Source organism: Peromyscus eremicus, chromosome 3, assembly GCF_949786415.1.
Source record: "Peromyscus eremicus chromosome 3, PerEre_H2_v1, whole genome shotgun sequence".
Lineage (NCBI taxonomy): Eukaryota > Metazoa > Chordata > Mammalia > Rodentia > Cricetidae > Peromyscus > Peromyscus eremicus.
The window spans coordinates 75035895-75062492 of NC_081418.1; the positions used below are offsets into that span (position 1 = coordinate 75035895).

General features: G+C 38.1%; 1 protein-coding gene across 2 annotated transcripts in view; it reads right to left on the reverse strand.

Moving 5' to 3' along the window:
* Positions 1-861: 861 nt before the first annotated feature.
* The window catches only part of Snca (synuclein alpha), a 106210-nt gene continuing 80473 nt past the window's right edge, over positions 862-26598 (reverse strand). For both annotated transcript variants that reach the window (XM_059256699.1, XM_059256698.1), the window contains exons 5-6: positions 2796-2879; positions 862-1223 (exon numbers count right to left, since the gene is read on the reverse strand). In XM_059256699.1, the coding sequence (XP_059112682.1) occupies positions 1191-1223; positions 2796-2879 (117 nt within the window). In that variant the 3' untranslated portion in view covers positions 862-1190. The remainder of the gene's footprint in view (positions 1224-2795; positions 2880-26598) is intronic.

Here is a 26598-nt window from a genome sequence, read left to right on the forward strand (position 1 = left end):
GTATCCCTTACTGACATTATGCTGTCTGCAAATAGTTTCCACCATGACTCTGCTATTTTTCTCCTCAATAACCAGAAAGATGAATTGAATAAGTTTTCGATCATAGTCAAGTTTTTTTTTTTCTACACTCATGGGGAAATAATTAATCCTCTTTAAGGGATGTTTTTCCTAAAAAAAAATTCTCAAATCCCTGTATTCACAAAATGAGATTCCTTTTTGTTCCATTTTGCTTTTGTCTTCCCATACCTGCTAAGGTATCATAAATGCCAGCCTGCTAACTGGGGACTCTGAGTTATTTTAGGTATATATGTAAGAAATTCCAAGGTCAGAGGTTTCTTTCGGGAGGCCTTTGGTATGCTAATGTGTCTTATGAATATGTAAAAGAGAGGTAGTCACTACCACTCAACACTTCTTAGTTCCAGTGAACTGTTTCTAGGAGCAGCCAGCACTCAGAGCAGCACTGAAGATCAGAGCCGGCTCTGTGCAGTGGCATTGGGGAATTCCTCCTGCAGTTGAATGATCCATCTCTCACTCCTCTCAATTTCTTAAGACAATATTGAAAACTTTAAATTCAGGTTCTTTGTGTCAGTGGTCATTTCCGTTTATGTTCCTGATAAGCATGGTTTCGGTACTAAAGGGAAATGGAAAAAAAAATAATTTTGCAATGAGATGGTATTTTATTTTAATTTTCACCATTTATATACAAACACAAGTTAATAAAACACATCACAAAACTGTAAAATTCATAACTGATATTTATAGGTGCATAGTTTCATGCTCACATACTTTAAAATATATATTAACAAATTTCACAATACATCATTCTTCGACAGAAAGAATCATTAAGGACACCTAAAACCACAACTCCTCAAGAACAGCAACAAAAAATAGTGAAGATTTAGAAATAAGTGGTAGTCACTTAGGTGTTTTAAATTTCTTCTAACGTTTTAGGTTTGAAGCCACAATATCCACAGCACACAGGACCCTGCTACCATGTATTCACTGTAGTGAGAGGGAAGCACCGGGATGCTGAGGGGCAGGTACAGGACGTCAATCACTGCAGATGGAAGACTTTGAAACACACTGTACAGCTTTGAGAAAAGGTCATGAATGGGCACGTTGGAACTGAGCACTTGTACGCCATGGAACAGTGGCCGGCAGATCTCAGGACACTGGGAGCAAAGACATTCTTAGGCTTCAGGCTCATAGTCTTGGTATCCTTCCTAACATCAGGTAAGAAGCAGGGAGAGGGAGAGGGAGAGGGAGAGGGAGAGGGAGAGGGAGAGGGAGAGGGAGAGGGAGAGGGAGAGGGAGAGGGAGAGGGAGAGGGAGAGGGAGAGAGAGAGAGAGAGAGAGAGAGAGAGAGAGAGAGAGAGAGAGAGAATGACTTGTCAGTGAAAGTGACAGTTATCTCCTGTGTCTACTTCACAGGAGAGAGAATCCAACCTTCCACTCAGATAAAATTGATCCTCAGAACAGTGTTTGGAACATTTCTGTCACAAACATTTATTTGTTTTTTCATACTGATCATGTATAAGTTATGGGAGTTGTCAGGGTTAGTTTATTAGGCCTAATTCCATATGTGCCACTTGATTTGTGATCTTGTCCTACAGTATGAATCAGCTGGGGCTCTGGATTTGTATCCCTAGCTGTGCACTGTAAGCTGTGAGCACCAAGGTGAACTGCCTGGGACCTCTTTCAGACCCCTTGTTCCCAGAAGTGACAATGCTTAGAGACAAGGGGCACTTCCTCTGCTTTCTCTCTCCCATTAGGAAACTTTTGGAATTCCTGGCCATTCCTCCAGCTACATGACTACACATGTGTGTTCAGTAGCCAAGTAAGGGGCCTTGCATCCTACATAGTAATCCTTGTGCTGCGTGATCACATAATTTGTGCCTAGTGTGATTATGCAATCTATGCACATGTGTAGCATAGCTCCATAACCCCATATGCACATGTGCAGAGGAATCCATAAGAAGCAGGACACAGACTCCTCCTCTTTTCCTCTTCTCCTCCCTGCCTTCTCTCTCTGCATGTGTTGTCTTCCACAGGCCTGGTCACACTCTCTTCTGTCCCTTTCTTCTCCTAATAAAGCTCTGATAGTGGGTTTTGTTGTGCCTTGTGGCCTTTCTCACACTGTAACAGCACCACTTAATAAATAACATTTGCACTGCCGCTTTAAAACCAACAAACTCCACCTTTGTGGAAGGCTTTATTGACTCCTTTTTCTTTATTCTAAAGCCCAAGCCTCCTGGACAAAATGTGGATAATGTTTGCAATGGCAATAGCCCTAGCTAACTGGATTAGGTAGCCTTCCTCAAGAATAACTCCTATTATATTGAGGTTTTGCTGTTAAACTAAACCTATCTTCAAAAGCTTTTTGTTTTGTTTTGTTTTATTTACCTTTGTATTGTTTTAAGTAGATATAAATTTAAATGACAAAGTTACCTTGATGCTCTACAGTTTGTCCATAACCTTAATTATGTTCTCAGTCTTAATCTGTCATTTTTCTGTTTTCTAAGCATGATTAATAACTGTGCACTGTTGCTCAGACACATCCATGTGCCTTTGTTTCTGGTTGTCTCTTGTGCTAGAATGTTCTCTTCTCATTTTGACCTATCTTATCTCCCACACAGATCAAAATCGTTTCCTTTAAAATTTTTTCTTGGTTGAACTACCCAGACCATAATTCTGGAGAAATCTGATAATCATAAGGTTTTGGTGGTACCTGTTGGCATGATCCAAATTCAACACCTCAACCATTTTTTTTAGTTTTCTGTATATAGGTCATTTACCTCTGAAGGCATTTCATAAGCCTCACTCCCAGGATCCACAGGCATGTCTTCCAGAATTCCTTCTTGTGGGTACCCTTCTTCACCCTATAGTCAAAGAGGGAAGTGAAAAGTACAATGAGATATCATCTTAACTTTTGAAAGATAATTTGAAAAAAAAAACTTACATGTGCTACATCTATGGGATACTGGAAGGATTGTTGTCAGAACTGCACTCTTTAGTACTGCCGATGGAATTCTAATGGTGTCACACCTCTGGAAAAATACTGTGAAAACATGGGTTACCAATCTGAAGAGTACAAAGTTTTTACCCAGGTAACTAGGAAGTTGCCAAAGCTAGAGTCCATTAATTCTCTCCAATGAATCAAATAATGGTAATGTATTAAAATTATTATAAAAACATGTTAATTTTCTAATAATGAGAACCTACCTATGAAGTAATGTTTAGCAGGACATCATTTTTGTACAGAACCCATGTAGTATTTGAAGGTAAAAGTAAAAAACTCCAAAACAGTAAAACAAATATTGACAGACAAATTATTATTTATTTTTCCCTAAATTTTATAAGGTAAAGTATATATGGTTTGTAATTCATTTAAAACTTATTTTTATTTTATGTGTATGGGTGTTTACCCTGTATGTATGTATGTCTGTGCACTATGTGCATGCCTGGTACCCATAGAGGCAAGAAGAAAGCATTATATTCCCTAGAACTGGAGTTATAGACAGTTGTGATCCTCCATATGGGTGCTAGGATTTGGGCCCTCTGGAATAAGAACCTGTGCTCTTAACAACTGAGCCATATCTCCAGCCCCAATATTTCATTTTTAAATGCTTGCAAAGTTCTCTTCTCAAATATAAAATTTGAAAATATACGTACTTGGAGTTAAAACATCAAAGACAAGATTGAAACAATTTTTCAAGTTATCTCTCCATAAATGTAGACACCCTAACATTCAGCCCAACACAAGGCAGCTTATTTGTATTCTCCATCAAAAGTCTTCTGTTCCTTCCCATTTGTTCCAGCAAGAAAATTATTAAATGACTGAGTTCAGTAAAATTTCAAAGATTATAGATGCAGCCAGAGTCTAAATGGGCTCATTGAACGTGTCAAAAGATACTCAGCTTATGTGGACAATATCCTTGGGTAAATGCTAACTCCCACTGCTTTTACCATAGACACGATGGGCCAGTAGGCAGAGGAAAGAGATAATGGTCAACAGTGAGGCATGCTTTTGGTAGCTGGAGAGAACAGCTTATAGATCATCCTATCATGTTTTCTGGACATCACCAATCTGTGTTTATAAACACAGAGAGACCAACTTGCTTATAAGTTAAATAAATTACAAACTATCCTGCTGTGGGATGTATGGCAAATGTGTTGCTGATTAATCAATAAAACACTGATTGGCCATTGGCTAGGCAGGAAGTATAGGCGGGGCAAGGAGGAGAATAAAGCTGGGAAGTGGAAGGCTGAGTCAGAGAGACACTGCCAGCCGCCACGATGAGAAACAGCTTGTGAAGATGCCGGTAAGCCACGAGCCATGTGGCAAGGTATAGATTAAAGGAAATGGATTAATTTAAGCTATAAAACAGTTAGCAAGAAGCCTGCCACGGCCATACAGTTTGAAAGCAACATAAGTCTCTGTGTTTACTTGGTCGGGTCTGAGAGGCTGTGGGACTGGCAGGTGAAAGAGATTTGCCCTGACTGTGGGCCAGGCAGGAAAACTTGAGCTACACTATCCCACAAACACCTCACTTCAAAATGTGGAGTAAGATATTACTTTCACAGTATTTCATACAGGAGTATAAGAATCCAAGTTTTTGTTGTGTGGTGGTTCAGCACCAGGACCTGGTGCTTCTTAGAGACAGTCAATATAAGGGAAATATGGCAAACCACCAGCTCTGTGCATTTTTAATGTAATCTGTGAGATTTATGTTCTGAACTGGATGAGACAAATGCAAGGCCAATCTTGGGGACTGATGACTCTCATAAAAGAAGTGATTCTGCATAAGTAGGGGAAGAAGAGACCACTGCATGTCGGTGTTCATGTCCATGAGGGGGTAACTGTTTTCACTTCAAAGTTCAGCCAAGCAACACTGGATGTTGCTTGTGGATTTCTTGTCGTGTACTACAATCAATTAAAATCCATCCTTGTTTCTTTTAAATATATTATTAGCCAAATTGTAGATGAATAATGATTGGTTATATTTTTAAAATACAATATATATTTTTCTGAGTATAATTTTTTCTTGTACTAAAGACTGATGAAGCAAAGTATGCACTTATATTGAATTAAATTCAAAGTATAAAGATTGTACTCTCCTGGATCTCATTTAGGTAACACCATATTTCACAAATTCTTGAGGAATTATCTTTATCAAAGATTTTTTTTAATCTTAAGACATTAAAAAATGTTTGGAGGCAAGGGTTGTAGAAATCATAAAGGAACCATAATTTATACAATAAAAGTGAAATCACAGACATATGTCCATAAGTTTATCTGTGAAATCATAGACATATGTCCATAAGTTTATCTGTGAACATGTTTCAAGAGAGCATTATATCTTTATGGTATGAATATATACCCCCAAAGAACAAAACAAAATGAAGTATTTGTTTAGGTAAAAAGCAATAATGTTTTAATAAAACACTCTGATGGGTCATCAGCATGTGTAAAACACCAGCCAAAGGGCAAAGATAAAGCAAAGTTTTGGGACAGATGAAGTGATCATGCAAAAGACAGGCTCACATCAGTCATTGTTCCTGCAGAGAAAGTTGTCAAAATCTTGTAACAAGGATATTTTTTATTGTACCTCCTCTTTTTCAGGGAGATCTGTACTGTAATACCACCTGGCTCCTTATGCATAGCTTGTATCCTTTCTAAACTTTTAATGAACAACATGCATGCTACCTGGCCCTTAATGTTTATCTTGTGTCCTATATGGCCTGCTGTGGGATGGTCTGTATGCCAAGTGTGTTGCTGATTGGTCAGTAAATAAATCACTGATTGGCCATTGGCTAGGCAGGAAGTATAGGCGGGACAAGGAAAAGAATTCTGGGAAGTGGAAGGCTGAGAGGGAGACACTGCGAGCCGCCATCAGGACAAGGAAGATGTAAGGTACCAGTAAGCCATGAGCCATGTGGCAAAGTAAAGATTAATAGAAATGGGCTAAATATAAGAGTAAGAGCTAGACAATAACAGGCCTGAGCTAATGGCCAAGCAGTTTAAATAATGTAAGAGTCTGTGTGTTTATTTTATAAGTGGGCTCTGGGACTGGCGGGACTTGGTGGCGGGAGCTGGAGAGAAATTCTCCAGCAACAAATGGCGTCCAACGTGGTGGCAAGAATTTCCACCTAAAAACTTAGAAAAAAGATTCTAAAACGAACCTAAAAACAGCTTCCTAATTGTTTCTCTCAAATAAGCGGCAGCTGCCGGTTTGAGCTACTGGCGGGTTCCTAACGTGCGCTCTCGACCTGCAGTATGGTGGGAATGAGGCCTCTGCAAGTAGCACATTAAACTGTGTGGTGGATTTAGCCTTTGCTAGTACAAAACAAAAAAAGAGGTTTCTGGGCTACACGCTACTTTGGTAAAAGTGTAGACCCACTATTTCTGAGAGTTACGGCTCCCAGAGCTGGCGGAAAGCGGACCACCGCCATGTTGGGAAGCTGAAGTGGGCGGAGCCAGCAGCCACTGTGCTGTTTCAGGCTTAGAAGGCTGCAGTTTAAAAGAAATAGGCTCAAGCTAATATAAAAAAATAAGCCACGTAAAGATGACTACCACACAGAGAATCTGGATTATGTTCTCTTTGATATTCGTAACTGCAGAAAAACATTTGATTGTAAAAGCTGTTGAGTTATGCCAAAATGTATATTTTAAAGGTACCTTGACTTCAAAATTTGGATATAAGGATATGTTGCTTTGGAAAAGAGTCTCTGCTCTTGTTTCCACAGAAAGCCAGAGACTATGGATTTGTTCCAGATTAAGATACATCAGGTTTGACCAGCCAAGACCCCCTGAAAGGTCTCCAATGACACCATGGCCCAGATGATTCAACATCCAGAATGGTTTCAAGTCAACTGGCTCAGATATACAGCCTCACGGACTACTCCATGATCCTAAAATTTTCTTTCTGTCTCCAGAAGATACAGCGCCCCCCTCCAGCAGGAAGTAGTAAGAGAAGCTACGCCCAAATTCCCAAATATACCAAGCTGGCTTTAGAGATGGAATTGGCTCACTCCCCCTCTAAACCCAGACATATTGCTCAAAAAAAAAAAAATGGTTAAGAGATTCTTGTGTCCCAAATCAGAAGAGCCCTCTGGTGTGGGACAGAGAAAAAACAATATTTTTATTTAAATCAGGTTGATTATAAATACAATCTCTTTCTAAAACAAAAAGGGGGATAGTTTAGATATGATAGGATGAAAGGGTAGATTAATAAACCTACTTTTAAAGAGTAACAACTTGTTTAAAATGTTTTACATTGCTATAGATTTTAGTTTATTGATACAAATTTAAACTTAATTTTGTTATACTGTATATATATTTCTATTCTTGTTTGAGGTATTATGTTTATGTAACTCATTTAAAATTATAATGGATAATTAAAAAATAGATTAATAATTAGTCATCTATGATAATCATATTTGTAGCCATGTTAGTTAAGTCTTCTAGGTATACATAGTTATATTTCAGATAGATAGGTAGTCTTCAAACACTTCAAAGACCTACAGAATATGGCATTTAAAATGTTTTAAAAATTTAGACTTTCTGGACAGTGAGACATGTCTGCTCCTGACAGCACCGATTTACTTCAGAGAGGAGGATGGGCATCGAAGACACTCCATACGGAGTTTATCTTCACCTTGACAAAAATAGCCATTTGGGCAAGAAACTGTTCTTGCCTGGACTGCCTGATCAACTGGACATGCAGGACCCATACAAAGGTGACCACTGAACTTTGCTTGACAAAATGGTCCTTCAGGTTCCTGCTTTGCAGAGAAATCTGCCAGACATTCTACAGGACACAGAGAAAAGTGAATAAGAGACTCTAGGCCTGTGGGCTGAAGACAGATGCCCCAACTTTACAAGAGAACTTTGAATGACTGTCCAGGCTGCCAGCTGTCTCTGTCTACCCTACAAGACTCCTAAAAGTTGCTTATATCCTTCTCCATTTCTCAGGTAGTACTATATCCTTCTGAGGTCTTTGATGTGGTTAAAGACTAGATACTTACAATTTTCCTTAGTTATAATAAAAGATAAGTTAGATATAAAACCTTAAACTTACAAATATAAGATAGATAGGATCTCTTCTTTAATATTGTAACTGTAATTCTTGCTTGATAATTGTTTTGTTATATGTAATTTTACTATGTTAAAGTTAAAACCTTCCTTTTTAAGAAAAGAAAAGGGGAAGTGCTGTGGGATGGTCTGTATGCCAAGTGTGTTGCTGATTGGTCAGTAAATAAATCACTGATTGGCCATTGGCTAGGCAGGAAGTATAGGCGGGACAAGGAAAAGAATTCTGGGAAGTGGAAGGCTGAGAGGGAGACACTGCGAGCTGCCATCAGGACAAGGAAGATGTAAGGTACCAGTAAGCCATGAGCCATGTGGCAAAGTAAAGATTAATAGAAATGGGCTAAATATAAGAGTAAGAGCTAGACAATAACAGGCCTGAGCTAATGGCCAAGCAGTTTAAATAATGTAAGAGTCTGTGTGTTTATTTTATAAGTGGGCTCTGGGACTGGCGGGACTTGGTGGCGGGAGCTGGAGAGAAATTCTCCAGCAACAAAGGCCCCTGATGTACAGACTGTATTTCATCTTGTCTTTAATGCACAGCTTGCCTCCCACCTGATCCCCCATTTGCATGGTTTGTATCATATCTGGCCCTTCCTGAATAGCTTGAATCCTCTTAGCCCTTAATGCACAGTTTTCAACATGCCTGACTATTTGTATCAATATACAAGAATCTATAACCATGCAAATTATTTAAGGCTGATATTTTACTAAATTAGTTTACTACCTTCATATTCTATAGCTATCAATTTTATAAAATATCAGCCTTAGATAATTTGCATGGTTATGGATTCTTATATACTGATACAAATTTAAACTATTTTTATATTCCTATTTAAGATCACTTGTATATTGATACAAATACAGGACTATATTTGTTGTAATGTACATATATTTCTACTCCTATTTGAAATATTTTGTAAATTGACACAAATATAAAATTATATTTGTATAGATATTCATGCATATCTCACAGTTTCTTGGCCCTTAATGTATAGCCTGTGTCCTAACTGTCTCCCCATGTATAGCTTTCATCCTACCTGGCTCCCATGTAAAGCTTACATCTTACCTCCCCTCAGCTTGCACTGAAATCTTCAATGAAGTTTGCTACAGAGTATTCTGTGTAGGCTGGTTCTTGGTGGCAAAGTAACAATACAGAAATACAGAAAACATGGATTTATTCATGAAGTTAGAAGCAGGAAGTTAAGATCAGAACTGACCAATATTTCCAACTGATCTTGGAAATTACTATCCACTGTGTGCAATCATTTGTAACCTACATGGTGTCATTTAGTATAAAAACAGAACAATATACTTGCTGCCAGTGTGAATACAAAGAAATAAAAGATGTTCTCTACTTCAAAGTTTATGGAGGCTTATGAAAGTTGGGGCTTCTGAAAGACTGTACAACAATACATAGTGATATCTTCAATGGCAAAGGTTAACCAATTACCTGCTATCTATAGCTAGAACACAGAAAGTGTCAGATCGAGATTTTGCCCCGCTGCTCTTATGCTAAGATGGGTTTTGGATATAATCACTGTTTTGTTATAATGTCAGGCAATGTTTGTCAGGCCCCTGAATAAAGAAAGCAACACATTTGCTCAATAGAGCAGATCACAAAGATGGAGGAAACAATAGCCATAAATACAAAGGAAGAAATTTAAAAGAAAGAAATTTGACATAAGAGGGTAAAGGTTCTATTATATGTAATTTTACTATGTTAAAGCTAAAACCTTCCCTTTTGATTAGATAGAAAAGGAGAAGTGCTATGGGACATCTTTCTCTATGTTGTGAATATGTGTTGCTTTGATTGGTTGATAAATAAAGTGGCATTGGCCTATGGCAAAATAGCTTAGAGGCAGGCAGAAATCCAAGCAGATAGACAGGAAGAGAAAGGAGAGGCAGGGAGACACCAGCCTGTCGCCCAAGGAACAACATGCCAGCAGACTGGTAAGCCACGGAACACGTGGCAAAACATAGAATAATAGAAATGGGTTAATTTACGTTATAAGAGCTAGCTAGCAAAAAGCCTCCCATAGGTCATGCAATTGGTAATTAACATAAGCCTCTGAGTAATTATTTTATAAGCGGCTGTGGGACCGTGGGCCAGGCGAGACCGGAGAAATCTTTCAACTACATTGGTTAATAAGCACACATATTAGTGTGTTAAGTGTTTCTAATATAAAATACAACCCAGGACTCTGTTTTAGATGAAAATAGCACAGATTTCTTTAAAATGTACACTGCTGAACATAATTTCTCCCCAAAGCCATGGGTTATTAAATCAAACATCAAATGCCAGAGGTGGGATATTTTCTTATGACTTATTGATCACAAAGATCCCACAAAACACCCAAACAATAGCAGTTCTTGTCATTCTTCTTTGTTGTCTGCCAGAAGTAGATAAGGCTCTATTGTTAAACACACTAACCATCTTGGATGCAGGACTGAGAAAAGTCAGTCTGGATCTGAGCTGGAAGCTTCCTCCCTATGGCCTACCTTTCACAATCTTAGAAGGTGCTATGCAAGATACTGGAAGTAAAAAGACATCAGTGCTCTTATCTCATTCCATGATCCATGAGGCCAACTTTCCATGCACAATATACAGTAGTGGCACTACTGTTCGGGAGGTAACTCATTGCTCTCTGGGTGAATTAGAGTCCTACTTCCAATGAAGGAATCCAAGTCTAGTGTTATAAACATGACAAAAACTGAAATTCTAGTAGGAGATATCATAGGTCCTTGGGGAGTACTGAATAGTGTTATTTAGCAAATTGACTAGTATCAAGCTGCCTCTAAATATTTGTTTATGCTCTTAAACAAATGATACTTTGAGCCTTTAGCAGAGAAGCCTCTTTTTCTAGTGAACAGTGGTGAATGTAGACTCATGACTATAAAAGGCACTGAGGATTGAGCCAGAAGAAAGAGCGAAGGGCAGTGAATTATTATTTCCTTGGCAAGACAGAAATTTCAATCACGAACTCACAGCAGCTGCAGGTGCCTGCTCTGAATATGTATAGAAATGAGCCTGTCAACAGGCAGGCATAGACAGAAGAAGGGCTCAGATGACCCTATCTCTCACTACTGAACTATTTCCTGACTAATTTAGGGAAAGGGTAAATCATTGCCTTCAGTTTTATAACTACTGATGATTCCACTATGTAATAATAGACAATTCCAGCCAAATGTTCACATAAAGGGGCCTGATTAAACCAACTGGGTCACAAAACAAAACTCAAAAGCCATGAATCTGGGAAAGGGGCTGTTAGCAATGGTAGGAGTAAGGTCTTGAATGGGATGAGAGGGAAATATGAGAATGTTAGAGAAAGAGAATTAGGAGGTGTGTGTGTGTGTGTGTGTGTGTGTGTGTGTGTGTGTGTGTCTGTGTGTGTGTGTGTCTGTGTGTAAAATAGTCAATTTTAATTGAAAATGATGTACATACTATATATTCCACTTCTTATATAGGGAAGTCCATATATGCATAAATTAAAAAGCACATTTTACTAAGACAAATAGCCATGTACTTATGGTCATATTAAAAAGTAAAGTTGGCAGGAATGGAAAACTTGTGAGGAAATAGGTATAAGATGTATTCCATGTATTTACCTTTTTTTGTTGTCAGTTTTGCCATGGCCTAGATGTTCACCACCATCAACAATTTACAACTTGGAAGGTCTTTGTTTGATATGAAAAGTGCATGGGGCTGGGACATGGCTCAATCAGTGAATTGCCCTCTCTAAGCATGAGCATCTGTGTTGAGTAGGTTGTGCTTGTAATCTCTGGGTAGGGTATATGGGGGTTTAGTGATGGGCATGAACTGAGGATGTGAGAAGTTGATCCCTAGAGCTTGCTGATCAGCTAACCTAGTTTACTAATCTATGAGTTCCAAGTCTGCAAATGACTGTCTTCCTGGCACCTGAGGAACAATACCTGTGAGTTGTCTTTTAATTTATACATGCCTGTGACTAGGTATACAAACACTTCTATTCACATGCATGCATCCTATATTCATAAACACATAAAATGCAACTATAGAGTTCAGTGGTTGAGGTTTTTCCCTTGGCCTTGAGGTCTACTATTAAATTAACAAAAACACAACTATGGCTTGATTTTAACAGGAACAACAACAACAAAATGACTAGCACAAAGCTGTCTGAAGATACATGGTTCCTGGTTCATCTGAAAGGCTACTTTGCTATCATAGTGACTAATCTGCCCTCACTTGTTACACCTAACAAGATTTTCTCAATGAACAGCAAATTGCTATGGTGTCAGCTACATTCGTCATGTGGAAATAGCAAAGGTGTGGAGCACTGGTAAGCCATGCAGTAAAATACACTGTTCCCAGGTCACACCTGTAAAAAGCTTTTTGAGATTATGAATGCAAATTTATTCAGTTAAGTGACATATGTGGAGAAGCTAGTCCTAGACAGAAGTAAATGTGTACTCATGTTCTCATTGAACATGGGCATGTTCTCCTTGGGAAGACTGATAGATAGCTCATTCTTCATTTTCTTGTCTTCTTTCCTTCTAGCACAGTGATTTAATCTCAGAAATCAAGTCTCAGATGGATAGAACATAGAGAAAAGATGAACACCCATTTATCTCATTGTTTTAAAAGATTTAGGAGAAGAGGAAAAGGTAAGATAATATATTAAATACACTTGAGGAATCTTTGTAAATTCTTTCTATCAATTATCAAAAACCAGTTGTATAAAACACATGGCACACTAAATAGGTATCTGTGTAAAAGCCTTTTTAAGGAGGGTTTTCAGGAGGTAGCATGCTATCTTAATCCTCATTCTCTTTGGGAAGCTGTGTAGTGCATGCCATATTGAATGCACAAACATGTCATTAGCTGACTCATCTAATGAGACTGCACAGCATAGCAAAAACTACCAGCATTTGTTCTTGTTCTTTGGATATTATCTGGTTGAAAATACTAACACACAATGGAATCTAGAGAATACACTGTGTTTTTCATGTTTAAGGACTGTTGAATAAAAATATTATTCTATATATTTAAATATATACTTGAGATTTTTACTCTTATTTTAACCTTGTATGGATTGGACTCATAAAGATAAACTCCCTGGTTTGAAATGGCATAGGACATCTTCAGAGTTCAAGTGGGCTGAACTGAGGAAGATAAGTTGTACACTGCACTCAGAATCAGCTAGCCACATCTTCTTTGTAAGCACACTGGTCTTTGAAAGCAGGTCCTAAAATCAACAAATGAATGAAAGGGTAGACTTTGCCCCAAGTATGAAACAGGATCAGTGCTTTTATTTCAGGTGACTTTAGGGAATCTGAAGATCTTAGAGGAAAAAGTAGGAAACATTAAGACTTTAATGAACCAAGGTACAGGTGTTTGCTTTAAACAAACAAATAACAGACATTCTATCTTACTATCTGACAGGTAGGAAATACTTCAGGCAAAACAAGCTGTTTGTCTGAAAAAGATGGACAGGAGTTATGGGGTTCTGAAGCAGACCGTGGAGGCTTAGAAATCAGTAAATATAAAATCAAGAAATCTCAGAGAGCAAAGGAAGGCCATGTCTTCCTTACCTAAGTGATTAAAAGTATTTAAGAAAGTTGGAGCAGTAATTCTAACAGAGACCAAGTGAAGTCGAACAAGCCTACGGTTTAGAAGGAAAGGCTCCTCATTGGGTCTCCACATCTTAGGTTGAGTGTGCTATGCAGTATCTCCATGGGACCAGAGGCACTGAGGAGCTAGTGCCTCAAAGGTGCTAACAATCTACTTCAAAAGGACTTGAAATCTCTGTCACAATTCAATATTGTCACACGGTGGTAATAGTCACTCTCTCCTCCTCTGTTTTGTTTGTTTGTTTATTTGTTTTGTTTTGTTTTTATTTTAACTAGACTTTTTTTTGGAAACTTCTAATCATGTCTGAACAGATTTGTGGTAAAGGGGAACTTTTTACAAGGTTGTAAAGAAAGCTGATGAGCAAGGGGAATCCTTAGGAGGGAACTGAAACCCAGCATGGTGGCTCATGCCTGTAATACCAGCACCTGGAGAACTGAAGCAGGAGTTCCAAGGATTTTAGGCCAATCTGGGCTTCATTGTAAGCTCCATGCAAATATAGTGAGACTTGCTTATAAAAATAAGTAAATTGATATATTAAACTAAACAGATAAAGTAAGAAGGTAATTGATAGGAAATGTTACTAAAATGTTTTCTTTCCCATCTTATTTATAAATGAGTAACAGTTAAAAAAAAAAAAAAAAAAAACAGACTTTCCTTGGTGCTTCATTAGGGTCTGGGCAAATTCCAAAGACCTTAGAAACTTTGTCTGAACACAAAGCAGTTCTTAGATAAGGCTGTCCTTATGATCCCATTTTATCTACCACTGAACAGACTGCACCTGGCTCCAAAGCCCACCCTCTTACTTCTTATATTGTATTTTTATAAATATTCTTGTAAATAAAATCTTCATAATAAAACATTAAGCCAGACTTCATGAACAAGGCATAATTAATTTCTGAAAATGTAAAACATTTTATTAAATACCTGAACTACCTTTAGTATTAATTAAAGCATGTTATTATTTGCAGCAGGAAAAATAATCTCAGACTGCTAAGGGAATTGAGTATGTGTGTGTGTAATGTTTTGCCAAGGACAAAAACAGATTTTTTTTTTTATTTAGGGGACAATGAACAAATTTCTTCTAATGAAGAGCCTTACTCAGACAACATTATTTTCTGAATTTGTGGTAAGCTATTTTATCAGAGGCCCCGACACTACAAATTGGCAGAATAGTTTGAATTATCATTACTTAAGTTGCTTCCTTCTCCCATGCTGACAAGGAGCAAAGCTTTGCTGAGCACTGAAGATGGTAATCCCTCCTAAGCCCCTGCATTATGTCCACTTTGATTATTACAATAAAGCATAATGATCCGTTAAGTAAGTCCACTGGGCAGATGCCACAATTAGTCATCATGTTTAATTTGCTTATTTATTCACCTAGGATCTGAAGAGAAAGAAAAGATTAGTTCCTCATCACAACTGATGAGCTCAATGTTGTCTTTCCTTTCTTTATAATAAGGCACTAAGTGTTTATTTGTAGTCTTTTAATTACTTTTAAAGCATCCATTATTTCTGGATTACTTATATTATTAAACTCTCAGTAAGTCAATACATTGCTCTGTTCAACGTTCTCAAAGGATCTTTCTTTAATTTTGTTCCTTTAGATCTCCTTTTGTTGAATACTCATCAGCAACTCTCAATTTCCCACAGACACATGGAGTGTCTGTGTGAGGACAATGTAAGCATCTCCATGATTGTGAGTAGTGGCTGCAGGCACTCATGCAGTAGAGATTGCATGCATATATGTGAGAAAACTGCCAGCTCAGTCACCTTGGGGAGCAAATAAAAGCTTCCTCACAATACCACTCCAAGCATCATGTATCAGATTTCCCTCCTAGAAACTGTATACACATGATTGGTTGTTTGGAAAACTGGAGAAAATATGCTTTATCCTGAGCTAAGTATTTGGTAATCAACTAACAAAGTGGCAAATGGTACCTATGACATCACAGATATTAAATATGATGACATAAAGTAGCTGGTAATGACTACTGGTTACATAACAGAGTATTTGCTGAGAATTTACTAGGTGCTAGCGTAGCATTTGATTTTGTTATGTATTTCAATAAACACATATTATTTCATTAATGAGTACTCACTTATATTATCAAATTATAGCTAATTTTTTCTTATAATAGACTAAAATTTAAAAAAAACACTCTATATTTTAATAATAGAAACTTTTTGTCTGTTTTCGTCAATTAGTTACATTTGAGTCTATAAGGAACCTCGGTGTTTGTCTTTCTCAAACTGGTACACAGGCCCTTCCTTCCCTATCTCCATCTCTTAGCTGCCCAGGAATGTGGATACAGACTACAGTAACAGATGCTGAAGTCCTAGATATGGATAAGAAGCATCCAGTGGGAGACTAACGAAGCAGCAGCTAAAAGCACAGCGCTCTCAACATCCTTCCTTGCAGGCTTATTCACAGCAGCAGGAGCAGGGCTTACAGTGGACCACATGGAAGTGGGAATTTCCATCTTGGTTTTGGAAGATGAGTAGACTTCTATTAGTTTGTGTGATGGTGCTAAGAAGACATTTCTTAATCTTTCTGTCACTGGTCCTCTTACGGAAGGCAAGATAAGAACTCGATGAAAAGCATGATCTTTCCTTTGTAGACCCTGGTTTCAAACTCACAAATAGACTTAACTATTGTGCTACCTATGAAACTTTCACAACTGAGACATGAGCACGGTTGTGATCTTAGAGCTAACAAATAATTATTACATGATATTAGTGGCTATGATAGTGACTGGCTGCATGGTAGCTAGCTTCCAAAAACATGACCTTTCTTGTGTTTAAGAGGTTATATAACATCTGAAAATGTAGACTTAATGTTATTTTATTTGAAGAATTGACCAAATCATAGAGATGTTGTGATATTTTTATGTACCAGTAAAGACTTCAAAATTGGTGAAGGTCTTTTCCCATTCTGTAGGCTGTCTTTTTGTTTTATTGACCGTGTCTTTTGCTCTACAAAAGCTTCTCAGTTTCAAGAGGTCCCATTTATTTATTGTTGTTCTCAGTGGCTGTGCTGCTGGTGTTATATTTAGGAAGTGATCTCCTGTGACTACTTCCTACTTTCTCTTCTATTAAGTTTAGTGTAACTGGATTTATGTTGTCAACTGAAGAAATGTGGTACATATACACAATGGAGTACTACTCAGCAGAGAAAAACAATGACAACATGAAATTTGTAGGAAAATGGATGGAACTAGAAAGTATCATCCTGAGTGAGGTAACCCAAACCCAGAAGGACAAACATGGTATGTACTCACTCATAAGTGGATACTAGATATAAAGCAAAGAACAATCAAACTGCAACCCACAGAACCAGGGAGGCTAGATAGCAGGGGGACCCTAGGATGACTGTGGCTTATAATAAGTTTTGGTTTTACTCAATTACTGAGCAAGCCTCAATGAAACATTTCACTATTAGGATAAGAATTTATACTGTATCAAGCTGATAATAGAAAAATAAATAAATAAAAATAAAAAAAGAAATAAACACAAAAAGCAACATTTAAAAAAAGTCTTCAAAATTTCATAAAATTGAAGTAGAAAATGTTATTTCTCACAGTCTAATTCAGTGATGGAATCTATGTTTTATGCTACCAAAACTGCAATGTTCCTGCAATATCAATCTATTGGTCTCTTCAAGTTCTATAATAGATCCTGAAAAGGAAATTAGAAAGAAATAAACCAACCACTGAGGAGCAGTGTGTAATAAGAGAGACCTTGCATTGTCAGGGAAATCGTGGAGCATAACAAACAGAACCTGAGCATCGCCATTTGAGGTCTGCTCAGTCAGTCCAATATCCCAAGTTTTCTCTAACTGTTAAGACTTACTCTAAATTTTTAATCTTTGAAGGACAGAAGTTCTTAGAGGCTGTTTTGCATCTATAGTTAAAAAATAAATAATGTCCAAAGTAACAGATAACAAAGTTTCTTCAAGGAGAATCTTCAGGTAGGTTCTATACAAGAGTCAGGCAGTACTACAGTTACTAAATGCTGAGTCAAACACATGTGTAACATGTATGCAAAACAGTCTGCTATCAAAGTCCTAAATTAAATTCCTACTTATTAGTCATAAAAAAAGATTTAAAAGAAAAATGTCACTTGCACATCAAACAAACATATAAAAGAAAGCCTATGCACAATGGACTTTAAAATTAAAAGTTGGCTGCAATAGGATCAGGATCCATCCCTGGTGCATGAACTGGCTTTTTGGAGCCCATTACCTATGGTGGGACACCTTGCACAGCCTTGGTGCAGGGAGAGGGGCTTGGACCTGCCTCAACTGAATGGGAGACCTTATCTTTTCAGAGGAGGGAATAGGGGATGGATTTGGGGGGAAAGCTGGAGGGGGCGAGCAGGAGGAGGGAAGAGAGGGGGCTCTGTGGTTGGTATGTAAAATGAATAAAAAAATGTCTTAACAAAGAAAAAATTTCCTCTCAAAAAAATTAAAAGTTGTTTTTTGAAATTAAAAACAATGAGGTCTGTTTTTATTTACTTGTTCTGGACAAATCCTGTTTTGCTTTCTCTCTTTTTAGAAACTTACTATTTTTCTTACCTATTTTGATACATTCTTGCCACTTTAATTTTTTAACTAAATTTTGTTTTTACTTCTTGAGACTGTCACACATGGGTAAAATTCATATGGATTCTAACACTTACTTTTGACAGCTCTCAACTCTGAGCTATTTCCTGGTGACATCTGCTGGATGACGGCAACCCCCTCCCCGCTGAAAGTGCAGCTCTTCTTTGTTACTATTGTGCCTGAAACTATAATTTTGTGTCTAGTACCTGAACATCGGATGTCTTCATGATCAATTATGGTGTAGGCAACACCAAGATGAAGGGTGAGAAAGGCCAGCACCATGTTGGGGGGTGGGGCAGTGCACACCACCTCCCGGGCCAGTCCCCCACCCCAAAGCTTTCTTTTGAGATGTGTCCTAGGCATCCTAGTGGTGAAAGCTTCCTTGAGCCATGGATATTTCAAACCATAGTGCACCACATTCAGGTCGTACAGCTATATGGCTGTGCTTCTGCTGGGAAATAAGGCAGGTTCTCTAAGGCTGAAGGTCATGACTACTTCCCAGATGGTCCATTTGATTGACTTAAGCCTCACTGCCATCATCATTTTATTTCACAGTTGCCATTATGAGAAAATGCAAAACAGCACTATTTATAATATTTTAAAAATCCCTACCTCCCGCTGCCTTGGCCCAGAAGACTTGGACACAGAAAACGAATCTATAGTGTCCATGGGGGCAAGCATGACAACTACAGCCATGAACTCAGTAGTGTTTCTATCAAGAGGCAGCTTGATATAATGGAGTGCTGCTGATTAATAAATGAGGTTACTTCCACTGCACTAAAAGATTGTGATTTTGCAGAGTACTGAATATGCTGCATATCATCAGCATACCTATAAAATGGGGGGTTTTCAAAACATTACTCAATGAGAGCCAATTAGGAAAACTTAGGATTTCCCTTTTATTTTCTTCACAATCTAGCAAAATATGGACTGGATGAGTCACCAACTCATTGCAACTGGTTGACATGTCTTATTTTTTTTGTCACATAGAGAAGAACAGCCATTTGTAAAGAGTATTTAAAATGAACCGGCTCATGTATTGCTCCCAAATCTCTCTTTCACTATTAATTCATCTGCTTTGCGTGTTAAGTGCTGTTCCTGCCTCAGGCCCTCTCATCAAATGTCTCCTACCTCTGAAAGGAAGGATGACTAACCTTGCTTAGTGAGCACACACTACTGTGGAGCAGAAGGCACCTGCAAGAAAAGGCTACCAAAACCAGGAAAGCAACCCAGGAAAAGAAGAAAGTGCAGGTAACAGAGCAGATACACATGGTCCAACTTGTAATTTACTGTGTATCTGTCACAAAAGGAACACACGGTACTTTGAAAACACAGCATGGCCTGTGGTTAAAGTTAACACTGTGACTGCTCAATACAAAGCAAAATGTTCCTTATTCCTTGAAGGACATGGAGGACATCTAGACTCGAGAGCAAGCTCTGTCTCTAAGGTGATTTTACACGCTCATCTTGAGGCTCATGGAGAAGATAACGCTTATTATTTTTAGAAAGCAGTGCAACAATTCAAGTCAGACAGGGTCACTGAGAAAAGGTTTTTTTAAAGGCTTAAAAATGAAACCAAACACTTTTATGCGGTTTCAGATTGACTTGAGGTGTGAAGTCCAGAGAGATTGCATTTCTTTTTAACTGAAAAGATGGAAAACAAATTTACTTGGACTATCGATTATGAATTTAAGTCAATAGGAAATTTAGTTAATGGGTATTTGAATATGGTAGCTTAACAAGATTTTTCCAACCCTGCCCATCACTGGAGTACTAAAAAATGCTGTCCTAAGGAATGCCACAGGTTAGGAATGCAACACATAGCTGTCTGATCTCAACCTTAACAAACAGTGCTCAACTGTTTGGTGTTCGGGACAGATCTTTATTTTTTCTGCCTCACATTATTCATTTCTACACTAGTACTTCCCAACTTTATTTTTAGTTAATCCTCTAATTTCCAGCATTTTATTTTGTATTGAAATCTCCCCACAGAGACTTTAGTAATGTTTGAGTTTCTGATATGCAGCTGACTTTGTCAAGTACACACACCAACACAAATGAAAAGATTTTAACAATAGAAGGCCTAAATCAACACAGAAGGTCAAGTTTCTCAGGATGTCTTACGTCTTGAAAACCTCCCTCCTGTAATTATCTGAAGCTTTGGTTGGATAATTACTGAGGGACTCTGCAGTTGTCCCTTCTGTCTACATAGGTCACCACATTAATTAAGAGAGCTTCACTGGGGACAGGTTGCTGCTCTGCATTTTAAAGTATTTTATTTTTAGTCTTTTATTTCAAACAGAGGTGGAGAAAACATTAAGGGAAAAAAAGCTGCTTCTCAGCTGAGTTTCTCACACAGAGATTTAAGAAAAGGCAGGTGGTGGGGAAGCAAAAGCAAAAGAATCTTCTAGAATGAGCCTTCACAATGGTACTTTTACACATTTAAAAAATGAGGTCAGTTTGGAATTCACACATCTTTCATAACTTCTAATATACTTTTCTGGCTGATTCGTTTGAATTAGCAGGGACATGTGAACCAGGTGCTGACTGTCACCAAGAGGAGAAAGTTGTCTTCACACTGTATCACCGGGGGCTGTCAGGTGTGAAGACACAGTGGGACAATGAGTAAGCTGAGAATTGAACTGACCAACAAGAGACCGGTCCACATCTACCCAAAGGGCTCCTCTTGATCAGATATGGTGATGGGGAAAGACAATTAAATCATGTTTTCCATAGAGTTTTCCCAAGGCTGCCTGAGTTACAGTAATACTGTAAGCAAAACAAGCCATCTAAGTGATAAACTTGAACTCACTTTCATCACCAGTTGTCCTAACTACCTGTGCTAAGGCTGGCAGACATGCCCCTAGAAGAGAAGGGGCGTGAGAGGAATAACCTAATGGTGTTCCCTATTCTTAGATCCTGGAAGTGGTAATCAATAGCCAGCCTTGGTGATCTACAATTATCTCTTCCCTGTGTGCTCCTTCAAGTACCCTCCCACATACACCACCAGGCTAGAGAGTTCTGGTATAGGTAAAAAGCCTTATTCCTCTAGGGTGGTGAGTATCTAAAAACAAGGAAATCACAGACTCCCATCTGTACCTTCTGTAGTTCTTTCCTCAATGCCTAGCAAAACCTGCCAATGAAAAACACAAGTATGCAAGACAATTTAACTGTTTTCAAACAGCAAACTCTCAATGTTTTGTGACTGAAATTTAGACTCAGATTTAAAAAAAAGGAAGATATGAGTTGTTTATATCATAGGCCAAAAATGTACATTGCTTGATGTTGAGTTTTTATTTCCCTATTTTTTCTTTTATATTTTGAGATTATAATATAATTACATCATTTCTCACTTCCCTCTCCTCCCCCCCAAGCCCTCTCATATACCCCTTGCTCTCTTTCAAACTTATAACCTCCTTTTTTATTAATTGTTGTTACATGCATATATGTGCATGTATTTCTAAATATAACCTTCTCAGTCTGTATAGCAATACTGATATGTATGCTTTCAGTGCTAACTGTCTGGTATTGGTTAGCCAATTGATATGCTCTTCCCTTAAGAGGACTATTTCTTACATCTTACACTATGGGAATTCCTTAGTTGCCTGTAGTTCTTTGTGAAGGGTTGAAATCTCATGGGATTTTTTTTTTCCTTCCACTTAAGCCTCTCTCTTGCTGCCCTTTGTTGAGCTCATGTTTAGGCAGTCACGTTGGTGAAACTCTATGGCTGCAGCTTCTAACACTACTAGAAGACACAGTTTCTCAAAATTACTAGAAGATAATTTCTATGGACCAGGTTTAAATCGTTAGCATCTTGACAATAAAGGAAGCTGTAAAGCAGAGCACTTATGTTGACATACTTTTGAAGATTTGTTTCTTGTCAGGTGAACACTAGGAACATTACCTCTGTCTTAGTAGCTATGCTCCAGGATTAGGCATATTCCATAGATGATAAACCCAGAGCTCTCAGTTACAGTGGATGCGATTGGAAGTGTGGCTGTGTTCTGAGCTACCAGGCCTCCATGCCTCTCAGAGCACACTCCTGTGTGGCTTCATGTTTAGGAGGTCAACATGTCAGCTTGACTGAAACCACTTCCTAACCTTTACCTTGTGGTCTGAAATTCCAAGAAAATGAGAGAAATCCTTGTACTTTAAAATTAATTGAAAGTGTCATTGAATTCATCCATAGTATACACGATACATTTTCCAGCACTACAGTAAAAGTATGAAAGGTAGCTGGGAACTTTATACTTGATTTGTACACAAATATAAAAAGTACTTGTTTATATATGAAAAAAAGTTTTTTTTTTTTTTTTTTTTCATTTGACATCTTATTCTTAAGTCTGAAGTTCTCTCTGGATTTGGCTTTAAATTCTGCCACATTCCTCAGAAACTAATATGTCTTCTTACAAACTTCTATTAAATGTTTAGGAAAAAGAAAACAGACTGAATACAGTAATTCATTGTACTACCAGAAGTCTCACATTGCTTCTCTAGAGGGTAACACCTCTTCCACAGTGGTCAACAACAGGCAACTCTGTCCATGTTAGATACAGTTAAAATGCAGCTATGTAAGCAGCACATTTAGACCATGCTTGTGGTGGGCATGCTTTCTGAGAGCTGGTTCTGGGTCCCTGAGTGATTCTGTATTTTGGTCAAGTTTTCGTAGTGTTCATTTTCATGAGAAAATAGAGATTAGAACTAACGAACTGCAGCATGCTCTCTATTTTATTTTCCTCTCTTGTTTTGTCTATTTCTGTGTGCAAGCAAATGCATGTGTGTGTGGGGGGAGCGGGGGAAGGCCACAGGACAGCCTTGAGTGTCATTCCTCAGGATCTATCCAACTTGTGTCTTGAGATAGAGTCTCTTTTTGGACTGGGACTCTCTGATTAGGCTAGGCTGGCTGGCTGGCTAGGGAGCCGCAGGAATCCATCTCTCTCTGCTTCCCCATTGCCACCACACTGGGGCTCAAATTTGGGTCCTTGTGTTGTGAGTGGCAAGAACTTTATTGGCTTAGGTATTTCCCCAGCCTGATACATGTCATGTCCTTTAAGTGTGATTTTTATTAATCCCTGGGTTTGACTTTGTTAGTAACAATTTGACTAGTACCCCAACACCTCACAGTTACATAAATAACCAGTAGTATTCTGCAGTAGAAAGCACAGGTTCACTGCTTTGTAATGGTAATGTTAACCAGTTTCTGCCCATTTGTCAGGCTCACCCTCTGGTAATGGTAATGCTAATCATCTCCGCCCTTGGTCAATTGATTTCAGAGCCTATGACCCACTGTTTTATTCTTCCCACCAGTTCATTAAATAGTTGGGCATCGTTTTGACATGTGTTGGTTTTGCTTCTGTGCAGGAATAATATTCTATAGCTTTTGTAAAAATGATTCATCAACTCTAGTTCAGCAACTGCTGAACAAAACTGAAGTATGGTGAAATCATTTTCTTTTTTTGGTTTTAATAATCTGTACAATTTAAAGTATTTTAAACCTCAGAAAATGCCTTCTTGGTCTCTATTTATAGACTTCGTCAGTACTATAATGTCATCTAAGTAGATGAGAAAAGCTCCACCCAGACTGCAAACGCCTGAGAAAGTTGTTTTCCAGGTATCCAACTGTGCTCTCTATAATGGATCTTGACTCTAAGCTTGATGAGATTGGGCGGACGGTTTATAGTACACTCCCATGGGATATCACTGTAAGTCGATTTTAGAAATTGCATTGTCTCTTTCATTTATTTTTGTATTTGAATGTATTACATCCTTTGAGAATTACAGAATAAACACGCCACTTACTCAAAAAAAAATTTTTTTTCTGAAGAGTACAGGTAAGTGTGCTAAGAGACGAAACAAGAATAAGTAACTGACCCTCTGGTCAAAGGGCCTCAGAGCACACAAGCCAGAGTTTCTCCAGCTGGAGGAGAATATAACCACAGGGAAGCCCTGGAGAGGCAACGCTTTTCATAGGCAGCATCTTTCTGTTGTGCTCCAAGGACAAAGGAACTCTCCAGATAATACCTTTCCTCATTCTCCACTCTTTTCTACACATAGACCCAAAGAGATCAATTAACACTTGTTCCAGGAAGAAACACAGACAATTGCATCCGTATCACGATATTCCTTTGTGAATAAGTTTGAAACTTACGGAGAGGAAGAGAAATGTTTTGAGAAGGTAGAATAAAAACAAACCCCTTGGCCTTGTTGCTTAAAGGAAACCTGTGGTAAAATAAAGCAAAAGCATGGCGTATTGAGTGTGGACTGTAATTGTAGGCCTGGTCTTCTGAGAGGTTACATAAAAGAAGCCTCTAAAGGCCAGTATGCTCAGAGGAGGTCGGAACATTTAGCAAGTAGACAGGAATGTTATGAGCAGAAAGACAGAATAGGGTCCAAGTGTAAATAAGCTTACATAGACTGGTGTAAATGGAGCTTCATTTTGTACAACAAAATCTATGGCATATCCTCAACAGTTTTAAAAGTTTTCTTGTTCTTTCAAGAAATCCAATAAAACCAATGCTTTGAAGACTTGGATAATTCTGAGCCCATTTCAATTGGTAAATTCCAAGTTCACTTTTAAATTAAATGTTTAAGTTAGTATGTGAAGTGATTCATTTCCTTACAGTATTTTTCAAGCATGTATATCACTGTGCTTGATTATATTCACCCTATTGCCTTCTCGTGACCCTCTCCATCATACTGGTATCTGTCCTCTTCCTAAGTGCTCCTCTTCTCTTTCCATGTCATAGTCAGAGAAGTATATATTTAAATCTAGATTCCATGTATGAGAGAAAACATGAAACATTTGTTTTTCTCCCACCATTGCTGTCTCAGTATCTCTCTTTCTCTCATTGTCTCCATTTCTCCCAAGATTAGATGATGGAACAAAAATGTATGCTCATTAACCAGAAAGTGGATGAAAATAAGGGGATACATAATATGCATCTGCTTTTGAGTGATGGTTTGGAACCCATCAACCAGCCAGTTACAACCTTTCTATTCATAAAACTATGTGAAAGTACTTAGGTATAATTTGAATAAGTTTTTCTTCCAGAATTCTAAGAAGACTAAAAAATTATACATGCATTAGCTCAATAGTGATATAATGTTTCTCATTTGCAAGTGGAAACCATTTTTAGCAACCATCCCCAATAAAAATTAGTATTCACAAACACAGGCATATAGAAATTTATAAACAAAGTAATAAAAGATCTTTACATCTTTATAATGCATAAATACGTTTGTGACCCAGCTTACCACTATCATCCCAGTGTTTCTGTCCAGGTTTAATATTCCTGGAACATGTTTAGTTATAAGTAAAATATTTCTTAAGTTGGATGATAATAATCTCCTTCATAAAATATGACACGTCTATGCACAAAATCAAAACTTCTTGCTATGGCTATACTAAGACATCTACCCTCAGGCTGCATATCTTCTCTCCCTCACTCTCTCCCAGTTCTCTGCCCTCTTTCATGCCATTATGACACAAGGTTCTCATATCTCATTCAGGAAATTTCTCTGCTTTGGATATGTCAGTCCTACAATCTAAGGCATCATTCCCAGACGTTCTGTTTTTGTGATATGGCTTGACTCTTTGCTTGTCTAATCTACACTGAAATGTGGTCTTTCTGTATAAGCTTTATATAAATTGGGCTGCCTTACCCTCCTGTTTCAAATGCTGTTATTTTATGAAAATTTGGAAAATATGTGTGCATGTGCATGCATGCATTCACAATGGACATAGATAACTATGGGAGAAATTCAGGTAACATTGCCTGTTCCAAGCCTGTCTTGAAGGATCACACTACTGTCCACAATGGGTACATCACCAGAACTGTTGATACTCCAGCTTAAATACTCCAAAAACAAGAAACAGGATCACTAGCAAGGGGAACAGAGTGGCATGATTCCTTGCTGAGTAACTCATAGGTAGCTGGTTATCACAAGGACAGCCAAGCAGATCAAAGTGAACACATTAGGTCTCAATTACATGAGATGCCCTTACAGACACCAATAAATCACCAGTGATGCTGGAAGGGTGGGTTAGGGCCCAAATATAGCATTTACAATGGATGAAAGCCATGTTTAGCCTTGAACTCATCATGTCTGAAGATTTTCAGGTTAAGTAGATGAACTTTGCGATGGAAAGAGTGATGATTAGCAGTTACAGATCTATCTCTATACCAAAAATAGATACCACCGTCTAGGATTATAAAAAGCTACAAATCCATTTCAGTTCCTTATCAGGCACCCACTCACTGTTCGCCCCTTACCTCTTTGCTACTCAACAGCTATTGG